At 41.4% G+C, this 25,265-nt stretch overlaps 2 protein-coding genes across 2 annotated transcripts; both read right to left on the minus strand.

Annotated features, from left to right (window-relative positions):
• Positions 1-12,661: 12,661 nt before the first annotated feature.
• Positions 12,662-16,443, minus strand: LOC308155851 (protocadherin alpha-C2; the record flags this gene model as incomplete). Its single annotated transcript, XM_080529221.1, has 2 exons — positions 12,662-12,691; positions 14,071-16,443. The coding sequence occupies 2 exons, from the start codon at positions 16,441-16,443 to the stop codon at positions 12,662-12,664; spliced, it is 2,403 nt and encodes an 800-aa protein (XP_080385347.1).
• Positions 16,444-18,853: 2,410 nt separating this feature from the next.
• LOC308155057 (protocadherin-10) lies at positions 18,854-24,070 on the minus strand (the record flags this gene model as incomplete). The annotated part of the gene is made up of 4 exons (XM_080528291.1): positions 18,854-19,119; positions 19,566-19,678; positions 19,794-19,855; positions 21,536-24,070. The coding sequence occupies 4 exons, from the start codon at positions 24,068-24,070 to the stop codon at positions 18,854-18,856; spliced, it is 2,976 nt and encodes a 991-aa protein (XP_080384417.1).
• Positions 24,071-25,265: the final 1,195 nt, after the last annotated feature.

Below are 25,265 nucleotides of genomic sequence, written 5' to 3' on the forward strand. Positions count from 1 at the left end.
TTTCGGGTACTTTCGGGTACACTTTACACTAAAAGGTCCTAACACCAGCAAATAAACAACCAGAAATCAGCTATTCTGGCCCCTCAAGTAAACCTGCAGTGTCTACCTGAGAATGTGTCCCTAATACTAAACCTGCTGAACAATGGCTACAGTAGCGAGCACATACCAGCTCAGGCTTAGAGTTAGAGCCTCCAATGGGCATTACACACATTATGATCATTGTAATCACATGGTCAACATGGCCCTGCTGTGAATATCCAGATAAAAAGAAACAAGGCACCAACAGGTCTGCACTGCAGGGAATATTCAAAAGTTGCATCTGCCCACATTTGCCATGATCATGTAGCAAAGCACAGTATCAGCAGTGTTCAGCATTTCCTCAGGGTAGACTTTCTATCCTGGCTGCTTCCTGCTCACTGTATATAGGCAGAGAGAGAGAAGAGCCATAGAAAGAAAGACTTACAGGCCTATAGAGAGCAGCATTCAGCTGTTATACAATTCTGTGGGGTGACAAAACAGAGGCTCATCTAAAAGGGGGAGATGGACACATAAAACAGATTTTTATTTTAATATTATAATTAAGAGCTACATCTGGTCGCACATAACTGAGAATACACCGAAAGAGGAGAGGGAAGCCGATATATATATTCTCAGTGTTTTTCTTGTGTGTGTGTGTGTGTGTGTGTGTGTGTGTGTGTGTGTGTGTGTGTGTGTGTGTGTGTGTGTGTGTATATATACTGTATATATATATATTATATATATATATATAAATAAACATGAGAAGTCAAATAAAGTTGTCAATAAATTGACTAATCTGCCTTTAGATTGTGTCATGCCTTTAGATGATGTGTGTCAAGTATGGGCATGATGGACCTGAACCACAAACCTAGTAGGCTAACAGTCATTCATTTAGCTTTGCCAGCTATGGGGGGTATAATCATTCACACTTAGTCCAGACTGCACTGACTACAGCCTACAGCACTGAATGAATGTTTCATCCTACTACACTTGGTGATAGACAGCTTAAGAGCTCCCCCAAGTGGTACATTGTTTGCATAGAAAACACAACTCATAAGCCACACACAGCCATACTCAAACATAGTTGCATGACAGGCATAGTGATTATAGCTACATCATGATGGGAATATAATAGTGTCTAGTTTTGACACAGTAAATTACCTAATTATGTCATAGAGTGGAGATAAAGAAAGTACAGTTGAGGGAGGCAGGAAGGAAGGAAGAGCAATGGGAAAGAGATGGGAGAAAGAGAGAAGCTCAGTAGTTCTCCTCACCTTAACATGACCCTTTACCATATCTTTGCTTTAACTTCTCCACTGCTGATATCTCAGAGATATCCAACATCCATGGGCATAGCATAATGCAGTTATTATACTGTTGTTATAAACACCTTAAAACATTAAACAAATACTTGACTAAGAACCATACAGTATATGTATGTATTATTTTTAAATATTTATTTTTTTATCTCAGATGTAGCTCCCTCCAGCAATAGACACAAGATCATGTTTAAATTACAGGGCTTTATTCCTACACCAACCCGTGAGAACTGCGTTAAGAGACAAAAAATGAAGAAATGAAATGCATGTATGTACAGGTGCATCTCAAAAAACGTGAATATCGTGTAAAAGTTCATTATTTTCTGTAATTTAATTCTCTAGATTCATTACACAAGGTGAAATATTTCATGCATTCTTTGTTTTAATGTTGATTATTATGGATTACAGGTCATGAAAATCAAAAATCCAATATCTCAAAATATTTGAATATTACATAAAAGACCAATCAAAAAAAGGATCTATAAAACAGAAATGTTGACCTTCTGAAAAGTATGTTAATTTATGCACTCAATACAATACTTGGTCTGGGCTCCTTTTGCACGAATTACTGCATCAATGTGGTGTGGCATGGAGGCAATCAGCCTGTGGCACTGCTGAGGTGTTATGGAAGCCCGGGTTGCTTTGATAGCGGCCTTCAGCTCGTCTGCATTGTTGGGTCTGGTGTCTCTCATCTTCCCCTTGACAAATAAGATGTAATGTATTCAATCAAATATTAAAACTTGCGTACCTGCTATGCCAAACACAAAAGCATACCCCTGGCGACACAGTTCAGTGAAACGCTGCAAGACGACTTCAACCAAGCACTGAAAAACAAAGCACCTTATTGCATGGCTGACACAGTTTACAGACCATTAAAATAAGGTAGATTAAAATATATATTTGCTTACCAAACATTTCCAACACGAGCCTGTGAATAGGTGTGCTCCTGCCTATTCCTCTCGGTCTAAACTATGCTCTCGGAACGTAGTATCTACGCTCTAAGTTATGCTCTTGTCTTCACTAGTCGCCTAACTAACCGGCTACACTAATAATTGATGATTAAACCTTTATGACATTGTCTGTGTTCGAAATGGCATACTAGCATACTGCATACTGCCTACTAAATTCATAATAAGTATGCCAATACCAGCCGACCGTTTACTGCATCCCAGAGTGCATTTCACACTGGCCGGCAGCAGGGATTTTAAATCCTCAATTTTAAACCTCCATTGGCAAAAATCTGAAAAAAATTGTTAACATGAAGTTTTAATATGTTTTCAGGCAAGGTAAAAAGTAACCATATATATTCCCAAAATATATTTTTCTATAAATATATGACAATAACATATCGTGGGCTTGCTACAGCAAGCACAATACAACACCAACTTGCTCCGTCTGAAGCTACAATACTGGGACCCTAACCCTAACCCATCCATGGCTGGGCTGCAGGCAGTCAAATACTTGGTGAACGTGGGTGTAAGACACGAATAAACTTGGATTTCATGCATTTCAAGTGGTATCTTTGTAATCATGACGACGTAGTCATGTCTAAGAATGCATTTCACCATGTAAATTCCCAATATAGTGAAAATACCACCGCTCAGCCGTGATCAGACTTAGAGTATCAAATAGAGTGGAAAAATGCAGCATCTGCACACTCAAATCTGTGCAAGAAATGATGTTTATTGCGAGCTTTCGGTCTCCAGGCTCTCGGATCATGTAAACAACAGCTGTATGACGAGTTTGTATGACGCAGTTTGACAAGACTGAAGAGACATGCAATGCATTTTGGGGATTGAGTAGCTGAATAGTGTGCTGTCAAGGCATACTCAAGGATTCTGGAAAATCTAGTATCCATACTAGATTTCTTGCATACTAAAATGTTGCATACTGTACAGTGTGAACGCACTGCATACTAAAAATCTACGTCATATCTAGCATGAGTAGTATGCTAGTATGCCATTCCGAACATTCTTTCTTAGCCTTTTCTTGTACAATTTACTTTGGCGCTTTTCTTGTAAGGTGCTTCTGATTATTAATTACGTGCAGAACATTGGAGTGGCAGATTAGTTCCGCTAATTGGTAGGAATAATAAGAATAATAGGTAGGAACCAAGAAATTAGCAATGCGTCAAATTATAACTTACTGACAATGTGAAGCAGTTACATCAGATTTTGAATCTAGTTATCTGTTTACTGTAATATCTAGGTCTAAACGGTAATGGACATGTACAGTGCCTTGCAAAAGTATTCACCCCCCTTGGCTTTTTACCTATTTTATTACATTACAACCTGTAATTTAAACATTTTTTTAATCAGAATTTTATTTCATGAATCTGCACAAAATAATGTTAGTTTTTAAATGAAATGAGAAATATATATATATATTAAAAAAGAATTTAAAAAAATAAAGAACTGAAAATTGGCATGTGCATATGTATTCACCCCCTTTGTTATGAAGCCCCTAAAAACTTCTGGTGCAACCAATTACCTTCAGAAGTCACATAATTAGTGAAATGAAGTCCACTTGTATGCAATCTAAGTGTCACATGATCTGTCAGTATATACACACCTTTTCTGAAAGGCCCCAGAGGCTGCAACACCTAAGCAAGAGGCACCACCAACCAAACACTGCCATGAAGACCAAGGAACTCTCCAAACAAGTCCGGGACAAAGTTGTTGAGAAGTACACGTTTTTATTTGATGTAATAAAATAGGTAAAAAGCCAAGGGCGGTGAATACTTTTGCAAGGCACTGTATATAATAGTGCATCTTCTATACTTATGGTCTAATTTGTCTGTAACATCAAAACTCTAACCCTCTCCAAGGCCATTTAGTATTGATTTCTGCAATGTGAGTCATCAGGTGAAAGCTTTATGGACGACAGAGTGAAGAGGTATGAGTGCTACATCCATGGGTTGTGCTGTACCAGCATTTAGTCTGCTATAAAATACTGTATGTTCAACTGATACAACTCAGTAAAGGGTAAATGTATCACATGAACAGGCTGCAAAAAGTATTTTACTTTACTTATAGCCATTGATTATTGCAGAATATAACTCATGAATGCCTCATGAGCTTAGTTGAACTGTCATACCCCATCAGGCTCTTACATATAAGCGTGTTGTTCTAAACTATAGCTATAAACTATTGTAAACTTTAGCTTCAAAACATGGTTAAAACTATGATTTTGAACAGGAATGGTCAGTCCTTGCACCCATAGTTCTACTTAGTGAGGTACTGATTAGGTGATCACCTGAACCAAATCTTATTTAACAAGGAAAAGTATAATAACCACTGCTGTGGTCATCACTATCCTCTTGCAATACGACCAGCTGGATGGCAAAAACAGAACTAGTAGTATCTCAAAAGTAGTTGAAATAAAAAAAAAGAACTATTGATCATGTCAAAAGTGTTGAAAAGCAAAGTTTTGAGTGAGGAAGATAAGTTCAATTCTGGCTTTACTGGCAGAGGGATACAGTGAGCATCAGGATTACTGGCAGAGGGATACAGTGAGCATCAGGATGCTTCCATGGCTTTACTGGCAGAGGGATACAGTGAGCATCAGGATTCCATCCTTAACATGTCAAAGATGGTGGTTCATAAGAACAAGGTCAGGACAACAAAGCTCCAGACCAGCAGAGGGCGAAAACAACTCTCCACTGACCGGGATGACCGCCAATCATTCGAATGTCACTCAACAACCATAGGATGACATCAAATCACCTACAAAAAGAATGGCAGACTTGAACCCCATTGAAAACCTCTGGCTCTTGTGATGTCAAGAGGAAGGTGGTCACAAGCCATCAAACAAAGCTGAGCTGCTTGATTTTTTGCGCCAGGAGTGGCATAAAGTCACCCAACAGCATAATAATAATAATAATAATAATAATAATAATAATAATAATAATAATAATATCTTGGTTTTATATTGCGCCTTTCACAGAACCCAAGGTCGCTTTACAAATTCACAGGAAAACAGACAAAACAGAAAACACAGAGACAGCGACAAAACTAAACTATGGGCCTTGGTGAACAGATGGGTTTTGAGGGCTGATTTGAAGGTGTCCAGGGTAGGGGCATTGCAGATCACTGTGGGGAGAGAGTTCCAAAGGGTGGGTGCTGCCACACTGAAGGCTCTGTCCCCGAAGGTTCGTAGGTTGGTGTGGGGGGTGGAAAGCAGACCCATGTCTGAGGACCGCAGGTTCCGGGAAGGGGTATGTTGGCAGAAAAGGTCAGTTAAGTACTTGGGGGTGCAGGCATGAGGGATTTGTAGGTGAGAAGGAGGATTTTGTACATGATGCTGGACTTGACCGGGAGCCAGTGGAGGTGAATGAGGGTGGGGGTGATGTGCTGCCAGGGCTTAGTGTGGGTGAGAACCCTGGCAGCTGAGTTCTGCACATACTGGAGTTAAAACAGTCCTAAGTTAAAACATTAGTATTGTGTTGTTTAAAAATGAATATGAACTTGTTTTCTTTGCATTGTTTCGAGGTCTAAAAACACTTCTTTTTTTGTCATTTTCACCAGTTGTCATTTTCTGCAAATAAATGCTTTAAATGACAATATTCTTATTTGGAATTTGGTAGAAATATTGTCAGTACTTTATAGAATAAAACAAAATGTTCATTTTACTCAAACACATACCTATACATTGTAAAACCAGAGAAACCGATCATTTTGCAGTTGTCTCTTTTTTCCAGATGCTGTATATACAGTATACACACTCACTGAACACTTCCTGCTGGAAGTGGTGTAATAGTGTGTGGAATATTTTCTTGGCACACTTTGAGCCGGTTAATACCCATCAATTCACCAATTCATCACTTGAATGCCACAACCTGTTTGAGTATTGGCATCTTCTAATGGCTACTTCCAGCATGATAATGCACCATGTCACAAAGCAAAAGTTGTCTCAAACTGGTTTCATGACCATGACAATGACTTCAGTGTTCTTCAGGGGCTTTCCCAGTCACCGGATGTTTTTCCCAGTCAAAATCTGCAGGAATTGCGTGATGCAGTCATGTCATCTTGGACCAGAATCTCAAAGGAATGTTTCAAACATCTTGTGGAATCAATGCCAGAAAGAATTTAGGGTGTTTTGATAGCAAAGGGAGGCCCTACCCAGTATTAGTATAGTGCTCCTAATCAAGTGTTCAGTGAGTGTATACACTCACCGGCCACTTTATTAGGCACACCATGCTAGTATTGGGTTGGACCCCCTCTTTTGCCTTCAGAACTGCCTTAATTCTTTGTGGCATAGATTCAACAAGGTGGGTCCATATTGACATTATAATATCAGTTTATAATTATAAAAGATTTGTGCCAAGAAAATATCCCCCACACCATTACACAGCCACTACCATTTTCGCCTAGAGAACTGCTGCTCACTGGATATTTCTCCTTTTCTGACCATTCTCTGTTACCCCTAGAGATGGTTGTGCAATAAAATCCCAGTAGATCAGCATTTTCTGAAATACGCAAAACAGCCCGTATGGCACCAACACCCATGCCACGTTCAAAGGCACTTAAATCACCTTTCTTTCCCATTCTGATGCTTGGTTTGAACTTCAGCAAGATCGTCTTGACCATGTCTACATGCCTAAATGCATTGATGCAGTGGCCGGTGAGTGTAGGCTATATGTTATTATTATTTGTCGTTTTTTTATTATTACTTGGAGCTACCTCTCTCTCTGCCTCTCTCTCTTTTTTTTCTGCGCTATGTTTGATAATGGCAGGTTGTCTCCATGGTAACAAGTTCAAGGCGGGTCGCTGAACTGTGAACTGTCTCTCTCATTGAGAAGACTGATAGTGCAGCCATTAGCGACAGAGAGAGAGAGAGAGCGAGAGAGCAAGGGAGAGTAGAGAACCATGGTATAGACACAGACAGAGGGAGGGAGGGAGGGGGAGCGAGATAGAAGAGGGTTGTGGGGGTTGCCGCTGCAGATAGAAGGTGCTGAGACGGTTGAAACTGGATCACACTGCAGCAACTTGAATATGTTTAGTCCAAGGCTTACTGAATAATGAGGTACAAAACTGTATAATTGATCAAGCTTAACGTCCCTCTATATAATATTTAAAAAGGCAATCAAATACAAAAATATTAATTCATATGATGATTAATATCAAATACAATTTTATTTGTGACGTATATTGAATACAGCCATAATTGACATGGTGAAATGCATTGGGATCCTGCTCCACACTCAACAACAAGTCAGCTCACGCACACACTCACACACATACACACACAGAGGAAGAGGATGTGTTATAAAGAGCAGCCGGTTTCATTTGAGCAAGTGGGAGACAGAGCAAATGAGAGAGGGAGTGAGGGAGAGAAAATAGAAAGCCGGGTATTCATGATAAGCTCCCTTCCCTCCTCCGTAATCACAGGAAGGTGGTGCGGTTGTCACGGCAACCGTTTCCTAGGTGCCGGGTCATTTCTGGCAGCCGGCCTACTTCCATCAATCATCTGCAGTGGTGTGCATGGTTGAAACTACAGTATGTACTGTCCTAACAGAGAGCATACATCAGGGCCGGTTCTGTGCCGTGTGGGCAGTCAATGAAATAAGGTAAATAATCACCACAATAACGCTACCGTCTACGTCTCTGATCTGAACTGCTGGCTCCTCTTCCTCAGTTTTGAATTAGCATGTAGGAGGGGGAAACTGGGTCAGCATGCAGAAGCGGGGAGGTTGAAGGATCCTATCACCATCGATAACTTCAACTCAGAAGACATTCAGAAGAGACACGACAGAGAAGCTTAGATCTTAAAGCTTTATTCACGTCTGCACCTACTGTACAAGTTGAACACTTAAGCAACAGAAACAACATCAAAACAGTCTTTTAATAAAAAATAAATCGAAGCAAGGCCATTCTCTCCCACGCCATCTTGAAGTCAACTGCCAGTCGGGGTTTTGCACCCACTCACCCCTGTAAAAAAGGCCACCTCAGAGAGGCAGATGCTGAGAGAGGCAGATACAGTCAGACAGCAGAATTAAAATGCAAGGATAAGCAGTCTGCACAAAATAGACAAACAGACACATCTGCATGGTACCAAGCAAGCAGCGCAAACACCCTCCTGTGCCATCAAACACAGTACACATCTTACAGCAGATATCAAAAGTATACAGTATCAAAAAACACAAAGTATAAAGTAGTTATGCTGATCCGTAAGGAGTTATACAGATCCAGGTTTAAACCCATCCATCGGTTCTCATAGAACATCTGTTCAAAGTCGTGTTCTTGGGTCTCAGGTCACATCGCTCAGCCAATGGCTGCTGAGTAGATTTTCGTCAATGCCTGGGATCTAAGTCAATCCAGATGGCATCTTATCCCTGGTAATAATCATGACTTGGAAATCTGGATAAAGCACCATTATCTCACTCTCCTCCAATCACATGCTCTGTTCTAATGCGCAAGGGGCATACAGAGCTCATTAGGTTTGTGTTTAGTTGGAGTATATTTTTGTAACCCAAATTTGCAATAAACCCCAGAGCCCCACAGAGTGAGGGGAGAGGAAAAGACACAGAAAGATTGGGTTTCAGTGGGGGAAAGAGAAAATGGGGAGGGTAAATTACAGTCTGTTGTGTGGTATTTCAGTGGTCTTGAAACTATGTTTGACATACAGAGTATTTAGAGGAAGTTGAAGTGGTTTTCATTTGAAATGGAAGATCGGGTGGACTGTGAGTACAGGACTTGAGGTCAAGTACTGACCTCAAAGGAATAGCATAATCTCTCTCTCTCTCTCATATCATTTTCTCTGTCCTTTTTCAACCTCCATATCTTCAACATACTGCTGTCTGTACTTACTCATGCCCAGGACCTAATGACTTACATGAAATCTCTAAGCTTTACAGTTCTGCAGAAGGAGGAGCTACTCTCTAAGTCTGTGGACACTTAGAAGAAAATAGCATTTTGGCTACATTTTATGCAATGGAGCACTCCATTAACATTTGAGTGATAATTTAGAATGTACACTTTATCAAATAAAACAACATTTGATGTACTGCACAACCAATATCATACAGCACAGAATGCACTTGAGTAAGTCACATAAAAAGCAGCATTAAGAATCAATCAAATATTCCATAAAAACATGAAAATTCCTAAAACATTGTAAACCTTAAAAATATGGCCAGGGTATTGTATTGTACCATGCCAAACATAAATACATCTCCAAAACACATTAATAAATACTTTTTTTTCTTTTGAAACATTACATTTTTCATTTATAGTATACATAGTTTATTCTTCAAAGCCCCCGCTGTTACACCGCTTTCTCCTTAGGCTGATTCTCTGAGGCTGTTTTCACAGTGAGAGGAACACTGGAACTCTTGGATTCAATAGGCGGAAATAGGAGCCTGGCAGAGGCCTGTGCAAGTTAGATTGAGAGAGCTCAGATGGAGATATGAGGTGCTATGACGTAAACCCTTTTATGTAAGTGGGACAGACAGGCGGGCAAGGGATAAATACTGGTATTTCTTGCTGTCCTGAGATGTTCCCAGGACATGAGAGTCTCACAGTAAAAGTTATTAATTCTGTGCTTTGAATTGAGAAGCTGAGGGTGAAAGGTAGAATATCACTGGTGTCGAATATCACTAACGCATGTTTGAACGGTGAGAATTATCCCTGCCCGCAATGTGTAGTGTAGCACCATGGGATACTTCTCTCCTGGCTGACTCATAAGATGGCAGGATTTAGATATGTTTGGTCTAAATCATTAGCAACTCAACATACATGTCTCATGATATGTCTCAAGAAGTGAATCATCCAATACTATTGGTTGATGCTCTGGGTCTTAATACATAACATTCAATCAAAAGAATATACGTATATGACTGATGAAATATTTCTCCACTTTCACACGTGAACAGAGATGTATGGAAGAATATGTTTACCCTGGTTCTTTTCGCATTGAATCGTGTTGTTTAATGCTGTTTTGTTTTCTGAGGGTGTGTGTGAAACTATACACATACCACAATTTGCTACTATGACTCATAATAACATTGCAATGAGGAAACCCCTGAAAGACATGACAGCTTTCTTATTTGCATCAAATGTGTTGTATTCGTCCTGTAGAAATAACGTAGTCAAGGATTTCAGAAGCGAAGGAGTGTCCGGTCCTAAGATTACTTTCAAAGGTTCCAGGGAAGGCATATCCACAATGACCTCACTCTGATTTTGTCCAAAAAATAACCTGATAGTATCTGAAGTTCCTTCCGTCTTTTTGATCATTTTTAAATACAAGTACCTATTGATGTAGCCATGCAGATTCATGCTTGATGGAGGATACCGAAGGTAGTTTACAGTTGCTGAGGTGGTTGGTGTGGTGTGTTTGGGCAGAGGGTTAGATGAGCTGGCCCCAGAGGTAACTGTTGGATTCCAGTGATTGACAGAGGCGTGTTGGTGTTGCTCTGTTTCCCTGTGGAGTACCCCCACGAAGAAGAAGTGATGATGTCATGGCAGGTCACTGCTGTACTCCTGCCAATAAATAGAAAATACTATTAGCCAAGATAGGAGGAGATCAACTTGACTGACAGCCTATAGAAAGTCACAATTCATGCAATTGTAACTTGGTATCCCTCAACTGGGGTTTGACTGGGTTACTGCCACCGTCAATCAAACAGAGGTGGATTGCAAGTACTGAGACGCATCATTCATCTGGATGTAGTTAATAATATCATGCCTCTGGATTATACAGGATGCTGTGCATGGTGAATTCCATGAAATTGGCTACATTTTCTTTTTCATTATTCTCTTTTTCATCCCCACAGAAATTGAATATCAGGCCAAATTAAAATATTAAATCAAGTGAATCTAGGCCAGGTTAAAAAAAAAAGAAAAAAAGAAAACAAGCAAGGGAAATTTGAATAAAACCAAACAAATGACAAAAATAGGGAAACAGAAAAGGAGACATGTATCATAGAGACATGCACATCACAGTGTGGGGGAGTGGAAGATAGATAGTGCCGGTGTGTGTGTGTGTGTGTGTGTGTGTGTGTGTGTGTGTGTGTGTGTGTGTGTGTGTGTGTGTGTGTGTGTGTGTGTGTGTGTGTGTGTGTGTGTGTGTGTGTGTGTGTGTGTGTGTGTGTGTGTGCGTGTGTGTGTGTGTGTGTGTGTGCGTGTGTGTGTGCTTGTGCTTGCGTGCGTGCGTGCATGCGTGCGTGCAGGGCTCTATATAGGTTGTGTGTCTATGAAGGCCACAGTTTCTGGTGGCCGCTGTCTGACACCATGCTGACAGGCTTTGAGCAGGTCATCCTTTCATCATTACTCCTGGTTTTTAAACCAATGGTAAAAGATCCCTGCAACCGGAAGACTGGCAGAACTAACATGTGGATGAAGATGGGTGGGTGTCAGACTTGGACTGGATGCAGTCACTGTTTAGAGGTAGGCACACAGGCAGAGAGCTCAAGTAGCTTAATATCATCCTTTATCTGTGCTATTGCTTTACCCTGAGACTCTGCCAACCAAACCCCATGTTACCATTACTACTCTGACCTGTGCCAGCCACTTTAGGCCTAATCTCTGCTGTCAGTGAGTGATTGGTTTCCTGCAATAGAGAGATTTGCCAATCTAATATTCATAGCTCACACAAGCATTTCAGTGAAGGTCAGTGGGAAGGAGAGTGTGCAGTGTGTGTCAAGGGAGGGGGACGGGGAAAGAACGAGAGAAAATAGAGAGGCCGGGAATTCATCCAGCTCTCTCTGTATCCTCTCTGAGAATTAAGGTCTGTCTGCTCTTTGCTGACATTATATAATCCAAGCCTTATTTTGAAAAAGGAAACTGGACTCAGGCCGAGACGGAATATAGACACCAAAGGCCTGATATCATTTATATGATATGAATAGCAGTTAGGCGTCCAATCATTAGAGCAGAACAGAGTAAATTTCACCAAAAGAAGGAAGACTGAGAAACACATGTCTAGTTTCTGCTACACCAATCACAGCGCTCCCACAACATGTACGGTAATCTGCAACCAGCATACCTCTAGCTGTAGAATGGGCTTCCTTTCATTTTGAGTACTTAAGAATAGAAAAAGAGACAGGTTCAATGGTCATAGTCCAACAGACACACATGGATGGACGCACGCACACACATGCATTCACACACACACACACACACACACACACACACACACACACACACACACACCTTTGAATGATGGAAATGTTGTTTTTTGACATTCACACACATTCCAAACCTTTCCTCCAATGAAATTACTTTTAAGTCAACATCAATCAGTTTTCATGCCATGTATATTGTGTCAATAGTATTGAGGGGAGATTCCGCGTAGTTCCTAATTCAGAACAGAATTCAAATTAAAGTTCAGTCCCACACAGCCTCCTGGACCTCAACCTGAAAAGAAGGTGTGCACCTAAACAGACAGATATCTGCAAAAAAAAGAGTAATTAGGGTAAACACACAAGTGTTTAAGAGCTGTGTCATATCTTATATTTACCTGATGAACACACTCTTCTATCCATTGCACAGCCCTAACTGTGTAGCTCGTTTGCATTATATGCTGACAAACAACTGGAAGGCGTTCAGAAAACGAAATACTGTATGTTCTGGGTTACTTTCCTTTGACATTAACAAATCTCAGCCTTGATTTTGAATATACCTCAGAGTGTGGTAATGTCTGAAACAATACCAGACAGATATTCTTGAAAACACTTTCTTGTTATTAAAATTGCATGTGCTAACCATGAGAGGAAGTGGCATAACACAACTGGGAATGAGCATGGCTCAATGACTTCAATAAGCAAACCAAGCAAAGCCTTAGTAGAGTGAAATACTGCAGGGCAAACCAAAGGCAAATAGTCTCTGTGTTGTTGTCTGCATAATGATTATACACTAAGAGCTATACCCATGTAAAACACCACATAAATGCACCACAACTTAACAAAACATAATAAAACCTGGAGACATGTTCAATACATTTCTGAGAAGACTTCTTTATCCAACCTCAAACATCTTGCAAGGATAAAAATACAATATGTGGATATAAATACCCTATTACAGGGCACATATCAGTAGACTTTCATTAAAGGAGAGGGGATTAGTCAGTTAACATAATTAATGTAGCCCAGCGAGGTGGCACAGGATTCAGGCTCTCCTCTGAAGAATATGACATTGTGAAGTAAGTCAGGAGACCAGTCATCTGTGTGGTAGAAACTAGCTGGGACACCCTCCTCAGAAACACTAGCATGAAGAGGGTGTACTGGCTAGGTAGAAACACACCTAAAATATCATATTAGTTATTAAAATAATATCTTATTAGTTGTTAAAAATGTTGCTCAGTTAAAATATGCTGTGTTATAAAACACATAAACACTGCTGTGGCCTACGTGACAGAAATGTCACCACCCAATCAAACCACGGGACAAAAAGAGAGATGGGATGCATTTCCTCTGAGGCCCTAGATTGTTAGGCCACGATCCATAATTTGTGAAGCTGCTGTTAGATATCTATATGTTTGATATATACATATTATATTATTGAAGAATATTACTAATAGATAGCCTCATGAGCTTAATACAACTGTCTTATTGCATCCCCAAAATATAAGACTGTTCTACTCCAATGTTTACAAACATGAATGTATACACATTGTATATCTTCTGTCTATGAATTTGAGAGCGATATTTTCTCCAACCCCATCCCTCATTTTATTTTGACACTTTTAAATGACAGATTGAAGATTTAAAGCCTATAGATTTCAGAGGCATGCGTACCTGTAGCGTAGATGCTCTTGAGTCACTGGTCTCAGTGGGCCCTGTGCTCCTGGGTATACTGGACACAAAGTACCCTGCTCCCTTGGGTACTATGGGCTGTCGAACCACCACCTTGCCCTTCCTGGTCTCTGCTAAAAACAAGCTGTACCAGTAGGCATCACTGGATATCAGGGTTGAATCCGCAATGGTGGAGCTCCTCGAACTGACATAACTGTTCCTGCTTATCACACTGTTCCTATTCTGTGGAACAGGCATCATCTTGATAGGCTTGGGTTTCTGACACTTCAGCACGATGATCACCAATATGGTGATCAGTAACAGGAAGGACACCGAACCCAAACCAATCACCAAATACAGGTTCAAGTCTGTGAACACGTCATATTCCAAAGGCACCTCAGTAGTGTCCGAAAATGATGTCACCACGTGTTCGACTGTTAAAATCTTGATGGTTACTGTGGCAGAGAGAGAAGGGTCTCCATTGTCCTTGGCGACAACGACCAGCCGCTGATGACGTGGGTCCCTATAACTGAACATTCTCGTAGTCCGGATCTCCCCATTGTACTGATCTAAACTGAAAAGTGTCGAATCACTGATTTGGAGAATTTGGTATGTGACCCGTGAGTTCTGCACTGAGTCTGCGTCAATGGCGATCACTTTGGCCACCAAGTATCCCTTATCGGTGGACCTCGGGATGACCTCCTCAATGACAGAGCCCTGGGCACGCCACGGTGACACAATGAGAGGGGTGTTGTCATTTTGGTCCACAATGGTGATGTGGACAGTCACATTGCTGCTGAGAGGAGGCACACCAGAGTCTCTAGCTTCAATGTGGAAAAGGAACTCCCTCTCTCTCTCATAATCAAAGGTCTTCAGTGCGTAAAGATTACCGTTCTCTGGATTAATGGAGAATAGCATAGACATAGATGTATTTACGATCTCCTTCTCCATGATAAAATAGACCAGATACTGGTTTTCATGGAGATCCGGGTCAAAAGCACTGAGTGACGTCAACAGCGCGCCGGGCGAGTTGTTCTCCACCACGTGGATTGAGTAGAAGGACTGGGGGAATACTGGCGCGTTATCGTTGACGTCCAGAATCTCCAAGGTGATGGTCTCCTGCTCAGACAAGGGAGGCGTGCCTTTATCGGTGACTATAAAGGTGATGTCATATTTAGGAATCTTCTCACGGTCCAGGTGTTCCGAAACAATAAGAGCAAAGTAATCATCCGAAGACTTATTAAGGACGAAGGGTAAAATTGCCTGTTGATTCAAAGTGAGTTCAACTTCACCATTGTCCCCCGAGTCCCTGTCGTTGATACTGATCACTGCTATTAACGTTCCAATGGCCACGTCTTCCTTAACTGTGCTTTTAAAAGATTTAACGGTTACTTCGGGATAGTTGTCATTCAGATCGGTGATATACACCATCATTCTGCACTCTCCGGATAGCGGATTGGATCCTTTGTCTTTGGCCTGGATGTGCATCTCAAAACTTTGACTTTCCTCAAAATCGATCACATCCTTCACCTTGATTTCTCCAGTGTTCGAATTGAGAGAGAACTTTTCCTGTGTCTTTTCGGACGTGTATAATGTGTAGGAATAGATCATCTCTGCGTTTGGGCCCTCGTCCAAATCTGTTGCGTTCAACTTCATTACCAGAGTTCCAATCGGGGAGTTTTCGGTAACGTTCACTGCGTATATCTGCTGGTTAAAAAAGGGGGCGTTGTCGTTGATATCCAGAACCCGAACGATAATGCTGGCCGTGCCTGAACGCGCAGGAACCCCCCCGTCCACAGCGGTTAGAATCAAACGATGCACTGCCTGGTCCTCTCGGTCTAAATTACTATTAAGAACTAAATCGACATATTTAGAGCCATCACTTCCCGTTTGTATATCAATTGTAAAAGACTTGCTTTCGCTTAAGTAGTACGTCTTTATAGAATTCGCACCCACATCTGCATCAACAGCATTTGTTAAAGAGAATCTCTCTCCCGGAGCAGTGGATTCTGAAATATCCAAGTGCATTGTCTCCCTTCGAAAAATGGGCGCATTGTCATTAATGTCCATTATTTCCAGCTCAACGTTAAAAATCCGAATAGGGTTTTCAAATATGACATCCATTTTCAGAAAACAAGAGGTTGTCTTACTGGTGCATATGTATTCTCTGTCTATCTTTTCGAGGATGTACAGCTCTCCCGTTTCTTTGTTAATGTCCAGGTATTTCTTACTGTGGATGACATCGAGCTTGGCCATGCGTTCAACCAGACTGCGGACGTCGAGTCCCAAATCCGTGGCCAAGTTTGCAACAACGGAGCCCTCTTGCATCTCCTCGGGAATAGAATAGCGAGTAACGGACAAAGCAATTCCCCACATCACACTGAATACAAAGGGAATCGCGACGCATCTTGTTCTCATGGATAAAATGGTTAGTGCCATTATTGCAAAATCTTAGAAGTATAACACTCGTATCAGTCTGTTGTCACATCCGAATGTCGTTAAATCGTTTGGCTATAGCTGATGTGAAAGATATTCGGTTCCATTGCCTCTGTCAGGTGGATTTCCTCCCAAGCCTCCACGCGGCGTAACTGCGGTTCGTTCCTCTCTCTCCCAATCGTGATGACGTCAGCTCGTGAGTTTAGAATTATAAGGTTCTATCTCCGTTTAGGGTAGTTCAGAGATATTGAGTGTCAAAGTTTTTACATTCCATTATGTTTTGTGAGATGGAACCTTTGTATTTTATGAATTACCAACTAAAACATGTCAACATTTTACAAATAACACCACACAGGCATTAATAAACACCTAATGGATCAGACTATGTAAAAAACTCAATTTTGACAAAAATGGAGATAGAACCTTATAATTCTAACGTCACGACCTGGGTCGTCACTTTTCTTCTAGGAAGAGCGACATGGTGTGTGTGCAATACAAAATAGTTAGCCAATGTTTTTACTATGAATGCAATAATGAATAATGTTCACCGACACAAATTAACAAGTTATAAGAAGTTATCTGATATGATATGGCTAAATGGTAGGCTATAGCCTACGTTAAACCCTAAACTGTGGCTCTTTCACGCATTAAGTTTGAGACAATGGGTAAACCCTGCTTTTAAAGTTCGTCATGTGTAAGTATTGTAATCAGGTGTTTTAGATGGGAAGGCGAAGCACCATTTATGTCATCTGCATCTGATTTTAAATTCAACCGTGGACCTTTAAACCACGTGAAGGCAGCAAGTCTTCAATAGCGAATTCAGCACCTCCTGGTTTGGACAGCAGCACTGCAGCATATAGACCTAGTGTGGGTGATAAGTTATCAATAGTTCGTGAGCTTAGAATTATAAGGTTCTATCTCCGTTTAGGGTAGTTCAGAGATATTGAGCGTCAATGTTTTTACATTCTATTATGTTTTATGAGATGGAACCTTTGTATTTTATTAATTACTAACTCAAAAATGTCAACATTGTAAACATAACACCACACAGGCATTGATAAACACCTAATGGATCAGATTATGTAAAAAAACTCAATTTTGACAAAAATGGAGATAGAACCTTATAATTCTAACATCACGAGTTGGAAATTGAATACATTTGTATATTGGGATTTCTGTTCTGACGCCAAAAAGGGCAACTGACGCCTGCTTACAGTTTTAGGCCTATGTGCTAAGGCACCCCTTGTAGAACTAAAGGTTAACGTTTATCCCGTGCCCGACGATTTTTCATGATCAAGGTGAAATTGCCGTGCCTTTCCACGTCTTGGAGGTGCCGATTCTTTTCTGCCAGAAATCGTGTAGCCTAATGTGAGAGGGTCTATGTGCCGACTATAGAAACGCATGAACAGCAGATATAAACTAGTGACGAAATACCGGGGGAAATATCAGGGAGAGTCAACTGGAGAAGCCTCGCGTCGGTTGAGGGAAACCAGAGAAAATAGGGTCAATTTAGCGTCTTTCGTGTGCTACACAAAATTACATTAAAAACAATGTGTAGCCATATACCTTGTTATCCGTACACAAATACATGCCTGTCAAGTTTACCATCTGAAATCAATCAAGCCTCTTCATTCAACCGCTTTTAAACCCCGGCTTTCTGTCTGTCATCTGTCGCTACTGCCTAACCCCCATTTGTCACAAAAGTACAATACCATGGTCAGCAATTGTTTAAGATTTTACACATACTACAAATGTTCATGAATCTAGGTGGGTCAAAACAATGGGTATTAGAGTACAATACATCTTGAGATACATGCTATTGTCATAACAGAAGATGTTGGAGCAGGTTAGGGTCATCACATCATCATCATTATCATCATCATCATCATCATCATCATCACCATCATTATTATTATCAACACAGCAGATATTCATATTGTCCAAAAATATCTCATCATCATAAACATAAATTATTTGTTTCACCACCACCATCATCAATCACCATCCAGTGCTAACAGCACCATGCAGTACTATAAACCAGGATTGCACATGATCAACGTCATATAGATATATGCATATATGGCTCTGAATGGAATTATATGGGTAGCTACTGTTGAATGATAGCATTACAATAAGACATACTGTACTACTGCCATGTTGTTAGTTAGGTGTTCATATGGTCCAGTTGAGGGAGCATGGATCAAAACAGATAATTTGAATAACATTTGAATTTCATTACATACAAAGGGTAATTACGTATGGGTTGATTGATATGAATCATTAATAATTCAATAATTCACATTGACGAAATATTGTCTTTTGATTGTATGTGCAGTCTATTCTGCTGTATTCATTTAAAAAAGTCATTGATCAGGCCGTCCTCTCTTGGGTCATAGTGTGAGATGAACCTCTTCTTCTTTCCAAAGGTAGAGAAGGAGTTGTAGACATCCAGTTCACCTCGGGGCACTGGCCTCAGAGTGCAGTATCCAGATGGCGTGCCAGGGATGTAGACGTTGTGCTGGTAGTCAGGTGGTGGCTGTGCAGAGTGGGGTTGGGGGTACCTTGGAGTCCACGAACGAGTTGGAACCCCTCCGACTTGTGAGGACATCTTATATTCTATTATCAAAGCACAATCACCAAAGAGAAGGTGTAAGATAAGTCTGTGTGGTTTTTGCAACGATAAGCCATGAGATAGTGTGTCAGAGAAATGGGGTGTGTTATTTAAAGTAATTTATTTTCTCTGTTTAGCAGCAATGGTGAGTCTAGGGCCTGATTGCAACTTGCCTGCCACTGAAAACACGTATGCAACTCCATGAACTAACACTCCATTCATATAAATAATAGGTTGCAATATTGTATAATCTCACATTGGTTAGTAATTTCACAGTTAATAATATGCTGATCCAATGTTCATCTACTTCTTCACTGAAGTATCTTTTGTTCATTGTCTTCGTGTCATGTTTTGGTTTCAATATTCCAGACAGCTCACCTGTCATGTATGTATTTATCTTTCAGTGTTGGTATCGTTATTGTTCATCACTGTTGGTTCATAGTCTACATACCATGCATGTGACTGCCCCAGGTCCAGTGCTGTGGTGTAACAGGACAGGAGAAACCCTCTGGATCCAGCTGAGGTCTACGAGGGAGGGTTCTTTCCATGTTTACAGAGCTATAGCTGTGGAAAGAGAAGGATACATAATGAATTGCAATCACCACACACACTGGTGTGTGTGTGTGTGTGTGTGTGTGTGTGTTTGTGTGTGTGTGTTATTTTAATATATTTTGTTCACCTCAAGTGCGCCGAATTCCGTAAGTTTTTTGTCAATGTCCAGTCCTTGTTTGCTTGCTTGAGCTGCAAAATGGAGGATGCAGAGCTCAGCAAAACAGTATTTACAAAACGACTTAACTTATAAATCTCATGATGTCAAATGAGGAAACTTTATTTACAGGTCCCCTTGACTACTGCACAGTAACAGTATAAGTGCATGCTTGTTACCTAATACTAGCTAGGTCAATTGGTGATTTATTGTACAAAACACCAGAAAGTGCCATTTGTTAGAAGTTACAAATTAGGCTAAACGATTTCAAGTAATTGCCAGAAAGGATCAATTGTTGCCACTAATGAGGCCTAGTTAATACCAAATAACCAGGAACATAGTGTTATCCAAAACCATTGGGTACCTATAGCTCTTACAAATAATATAACTTACTGTTAGTTATTCAGTTACAGACGGAATCATCTACTGCATTACATATCACATGACTAGAATTAGGTTTTGGAGGAGAAGATGGGACATCTTAAATGGTCTTCACAGGACAGGACAGGACTGTGCAGTACTTGTGGATATTGCCCCCCAGTGGCACGATGGGGAAACCCTTGGGAGGGATGAGTTAGAGTCTATACTATAGAGTTCCTTGTAATACATTATATATAATATATGTATTATTATTTATTATAAGGAACACCATCCTCTGGCAGGAAAATAGGTAGGCTATGCATATGCATGTACTTATATATTTCTTAATTTCATTATTAACTTTATATATATATATATATATATATATATATATATGGGTTGTGAGTTTTCTATTTTAATATGCACTTATCAGTATTTGTACCCTACGAGCTCACATGACCATTGTAATAGCATGGGAATTTAGGGAGTTTCTGTCTGGGAAGAAGTGTCTGATGGCCTTGAAGCCAGGTGCAGGATCATCTCCCCTTTTTGTGTTCTCACACGTCAAACACAGACAACAATCCTTGTATAGTTTTGAAACATTCTGATCAAAGGTCATGGGCAGATATGGTTCTGTCATGATTCATCATAGTGGCCAAATTAGGGGGAGGTCCTTGGGCATGGGGTCTTTATATATATATATATATATATATATATATATATATATATATATATATATATATATATATATATATATATATATATATATAGTTATATAATAACTTTTAAAATTATTATTATTATTATTATTATTATTATTGTATGCTATTCATTATTTATACGGTCCAAACTATAGATGTCATGCTCTATTAACTCTCAAGGCTTTTCAAAGTCAGCTTCTTGGTGAACAGAACTATGCATATTTCTAAATGTCTGAGGCGAAATTAAAATAATAATTGTCTTTGTTTATCTAAACGGAATACTTAACATGATCTCTCTCTTAATGTGAGCAGATAAATATAACATCTCTTGAAGAGGATGATGGTATTATATTGTATATTATATTAGGCTATATTATGTATGCGTTTTTCAAGTTTCCTAGCAGATTATGTCTCGAGTCTCGACTCTGATGTTATTTACTCCATTTCAATCGAAAATCATCATGCATATTTTCATGTTTTTTATTGAAATGTAACATGGGCTACGACGGATACGGATCTGTGGTGCGTAAATACTTGGAACATATTTGGAAGAGTTTTGGCCAATGCATTTGTTGTAGGCTCCATTGAACGATTATCATAAAAAAAAAACAAGATGCAAATAGCATAGGTATTTCATTTGGAACAGCATTTTACCTCATTCGGAGTAGTGGCTCCGTTGTTCACTAGCTGACTGTGGTCGTGTTCTCTCCAACCCGATGTGGGGTAGTCTGCGCTCTTGGCGTTATTTTGTGGAGTTACCGTTATCGGACTGCATGACTTTAAAAACATGAAATCGCTCTTGGATGATTCCGGGGTCAGACACATCTTGTAGCAGTATGCCTGAGAAAGGGGGCCGTTGACATTCGCCTCCACGCAGTTGGTGGATCCTTTAGTGCCTGTGGATATATGCACGTTTAAGTTGGACTTCTTGAACACATCAGTGGTAGACTCGTCCTCTGACTGAAACCCGCAGCACCACCCACCGTGAGGGAAGTTGTATCCCTGAATGGAATGTCTGTCTCTGTCCCTGTGTCCCTTTATCGTAGCCAGGACAATAATAGCCAGCAGAAACGTGAACGAGATGGCGCCCAGAGACACTATTAAGTACAGCGTGAGGTTCGAGCGGTACTGCGGGCTCAGCGAGAGGTCGCCGAAATCAGGCTGCGATTCTGGCACGCTGTCAACAACTGACAGGATGATGGAGACTGTGGCCGAAAGGGGCGGCTGACCGTTGTCCTTGACCAGGACGACCAGCATTTGCCTTATGGGGTCTTTATCCACCAATCGGCGAATCGTCCTGATTTCGCCCGTGTACAGGGCGACACTGAACAAGCTCGGGTCTGTCGCCTGGAGCACCTGGTAGAAAAGACGCGAGTTTTGTCCCGCGTCTGAGTCCATCGCAGTGATCTCCGCCACAAGGTAACCAGCGTCTACCGACCTGGACACTACTTCAGTCGCCGCCGTGCCATTGTGGGGTACAGGCGATAAGATGACCGGTGCGTTGTCATTTTGGTCTAAAATAAAGACATTCACAGTAACATTTGTGCTGAGGGGCGGGAAGCCAGCATCTTGTGCTTGGACCAGAATCTTAAAGTTTCTTAGCTGTTCATGGTCAAAAGATCGCAGTGCGTAAATATTTCCGTTATCCGAGTTTATGGAGACGTAGGTGGATACTGACATCCCCTGTATGTCACCTTCCAGAATAGAGTAGGAGAGATACGCGTTTTGGTCCGAATCTGGATCCAGGGCAGTAACTGAGCAAATAGAGGCTCCTGGTGCATTATTCTCAGACAAATATACTGTGTATGATGGCTGCTTGAATCGGGGTGCGTTATCATTCATGTCTGACACTTGAACTAAAATAGTTGTCCTGGTGAATAGGGGAGGCGCGCCCATATCTCTGGCGGTGAGAGTGATGTTATACTCAGGCACAGTCTCCCTGTCCAGAAAATCACACGTAACCAAAGTGTAATAGTTCTTAAAAGAGGAATGGAGCTGGAACGGGACATGATGCGGGATTTCACAGTCAACATTCCCGTTTTCACCGGAGTCCCGGTCCATGACGCTGATGACCGCTATCACAGTCCCCGGAGGTGCGTCCTCTTGGACGGGTGTGGACACTGACGTCAAGATAACCTCTGGAAGGTTGTCATTCACATCTAAGACATTTACCAACACTTTGCAGTGAACGGCCACTGCCGAGGGTCCCTTGTCTTTAGCTTGAACATATATCTCATGCATCCTGGCCTTTTCGTAATCTATGGGCCCTTTCACTTTGATCTCTCCAGTACGGGGGTCGACGTGGAAAAGCTCGCGCACCTTTATAGGAGCATGTCCGCTGAAGGAGTATGTGATATCCGCGTTAGGTCCCTCATCCAAATCGGACGCATTGAGTTGAATGACAACGGTGCCTTTAGGTGCATTTTCGACAAGCCTCACTCTGTAGAAAGACTGGTCGAACACTGGCGCGTTGTCATTAGCATCCAGAACTGTTATATTGATTTGCGCTGTCCCGGATTTTTCAGGCGCACCTCCATCCACAGCTGTCAACACCATTTGGTGCGTCCTCTGCTGCTCTCTGTCCAGCGGGCTCTCCAGGACCAACTCCGCAAACTTACTACCGTCGCTGCGCGTCTGAATGTCCAAGACGAAATGTTCGTTAACGCTCAACAAATACGAGCGGAGAGCATTGCTGCCAACGTCCAAGTCCTGCGCGCTCTCCAGCGGGAAGCGGGACCCGGGCACCGCCGACTCGGATATATCCAAATTAAACTCGCTCCACGAAAAACTGGGAGAGTAATCATTCACATCTAAAATCTCGACCTCTACCCGGTACAGTTCTAAAGGGTTTTCGATTACCACTTGCAAATGGAAAGAGCAAGATTGACTCTGTTCACAAAGTTCCTCGCGATCAATTCTTTCATTCACGAATAAAATACCGTTTTCTAAATTCACCTCCAGATATTGCTTTTTTGCACCTGAAACAATTCTGAATCTGCGCGCAGAGAGTCTCTCAACGTCTAAACCCAGGTCCTCTGCAATATTTCCAACAAAAGCCCCATGTTCCAGCTCCTCTGGGATTGAATAGCGAATCTGCGCCAAAACTAAATCCAGGACACATGCAATGAGCGCAAGGCATGTCACCTGCCACGTCCCCGCCAACCGTCTCTTCGCGCCTCGGATGTCCATCTCCACGACGCACAGCCAGCGCTAGTTTACAATCAGAATCGCGCGCTCCATAACCGAACACTATCCTGCTAGGCAGGGTATCAGTTAAACACCGCGTAAATCAACTCAAAAGTACTTTGGACACAAATTCTACAAAATAAAAAACGATGTAGTGCATGAACAAACTCACAGCATCCACAACTTGACATGGATGGAGCCGATGCGCTCGTTCCGAGTGAGTGCCTATGAGTGTGTGTGTGTGAGAGAGAGAGAGAGAGAGAGAGAGAGAGAGAGAGAGAGAGAGAGAGAGAGAGAGAGAGAGAGAGAGAGAGAGAGAGAGAGAGAGGGAGGGAGGGAGGGAGGAGGGAGGGGAGTGTTGAGAGATGGTGCCTGTCTCTGATTAGCATTGTGGTGCTCTGGTGTGTGTGTGTGTGTGTGTGTGTGTGTGTGTGTATTTATTTATTTATTGGCTCAATCCCAGTATTCCGATAGGGACAGGCGACATCTGCTGTGATTCCAGTTTGAGAACCATACACCATAATCTTTCGCACTACTCAAACATGCGACAGTTTATCTTTATCACAGTTTCAACGGAATGGGTGACAAATTATCTTATTCCAAATACATGACATACACAATATCACATGAAGTTCACAATGAACACGTTGTTTCGCTTCTTGCCTTATTTATATGGACAACGTGTCCACATTTTTCAAAGACTGCAGACCTATTCGTATGTTTAAAATATTTAAATATGTATTCGTGTAAGAAACTGCATCTAAACACCCGTTAGTCCATATCCGTGCGTATTAAGAGAGATGGAGCTCAGTGTCTCTCACCGGAGAGAGGTCATCCTCTCATCACTCCATCACAGTCCACCCGCCTGCTCTAAAAACGCCCCAATCCCCTGGCTTGTTTTAAATAAGCTGAAAACACAATCTGTCTACCGGAATGAAACCACAGCAGATGGCGAGGCTTTCCGTGCGCTCGTGCTCTTTTTAATTAATGGAGTGGGGATTAGAGGGCAGTTATCCGGGATCATTAGCGAACAGAGAAATTACGATGTTTTGCGAGGGAATAATCCAGCGGCTATATCCGTGGGATGCACATGTGGTTTTCTCTGGTGCATTTACATTGACCTGCTTTCTACTGCCTTAAGTGCATTCTTAGCGACATTTACCCAAAGCGGAAACATAACTTCACTGCTAAGTGGCTG

Source organism: Nansenia antarctica (assembly GCF_963989245.1).
Source record: "Nansenia antarctica genome assembly, chromosome: 4".
In the NCBI taxonomy this organism is placed as follows: Eukaryota; Metazoa; Chordata; class Actinopteri; order Argentiniformes; family Microstomatidae; genus Nansenia; species Nansenia antarctica.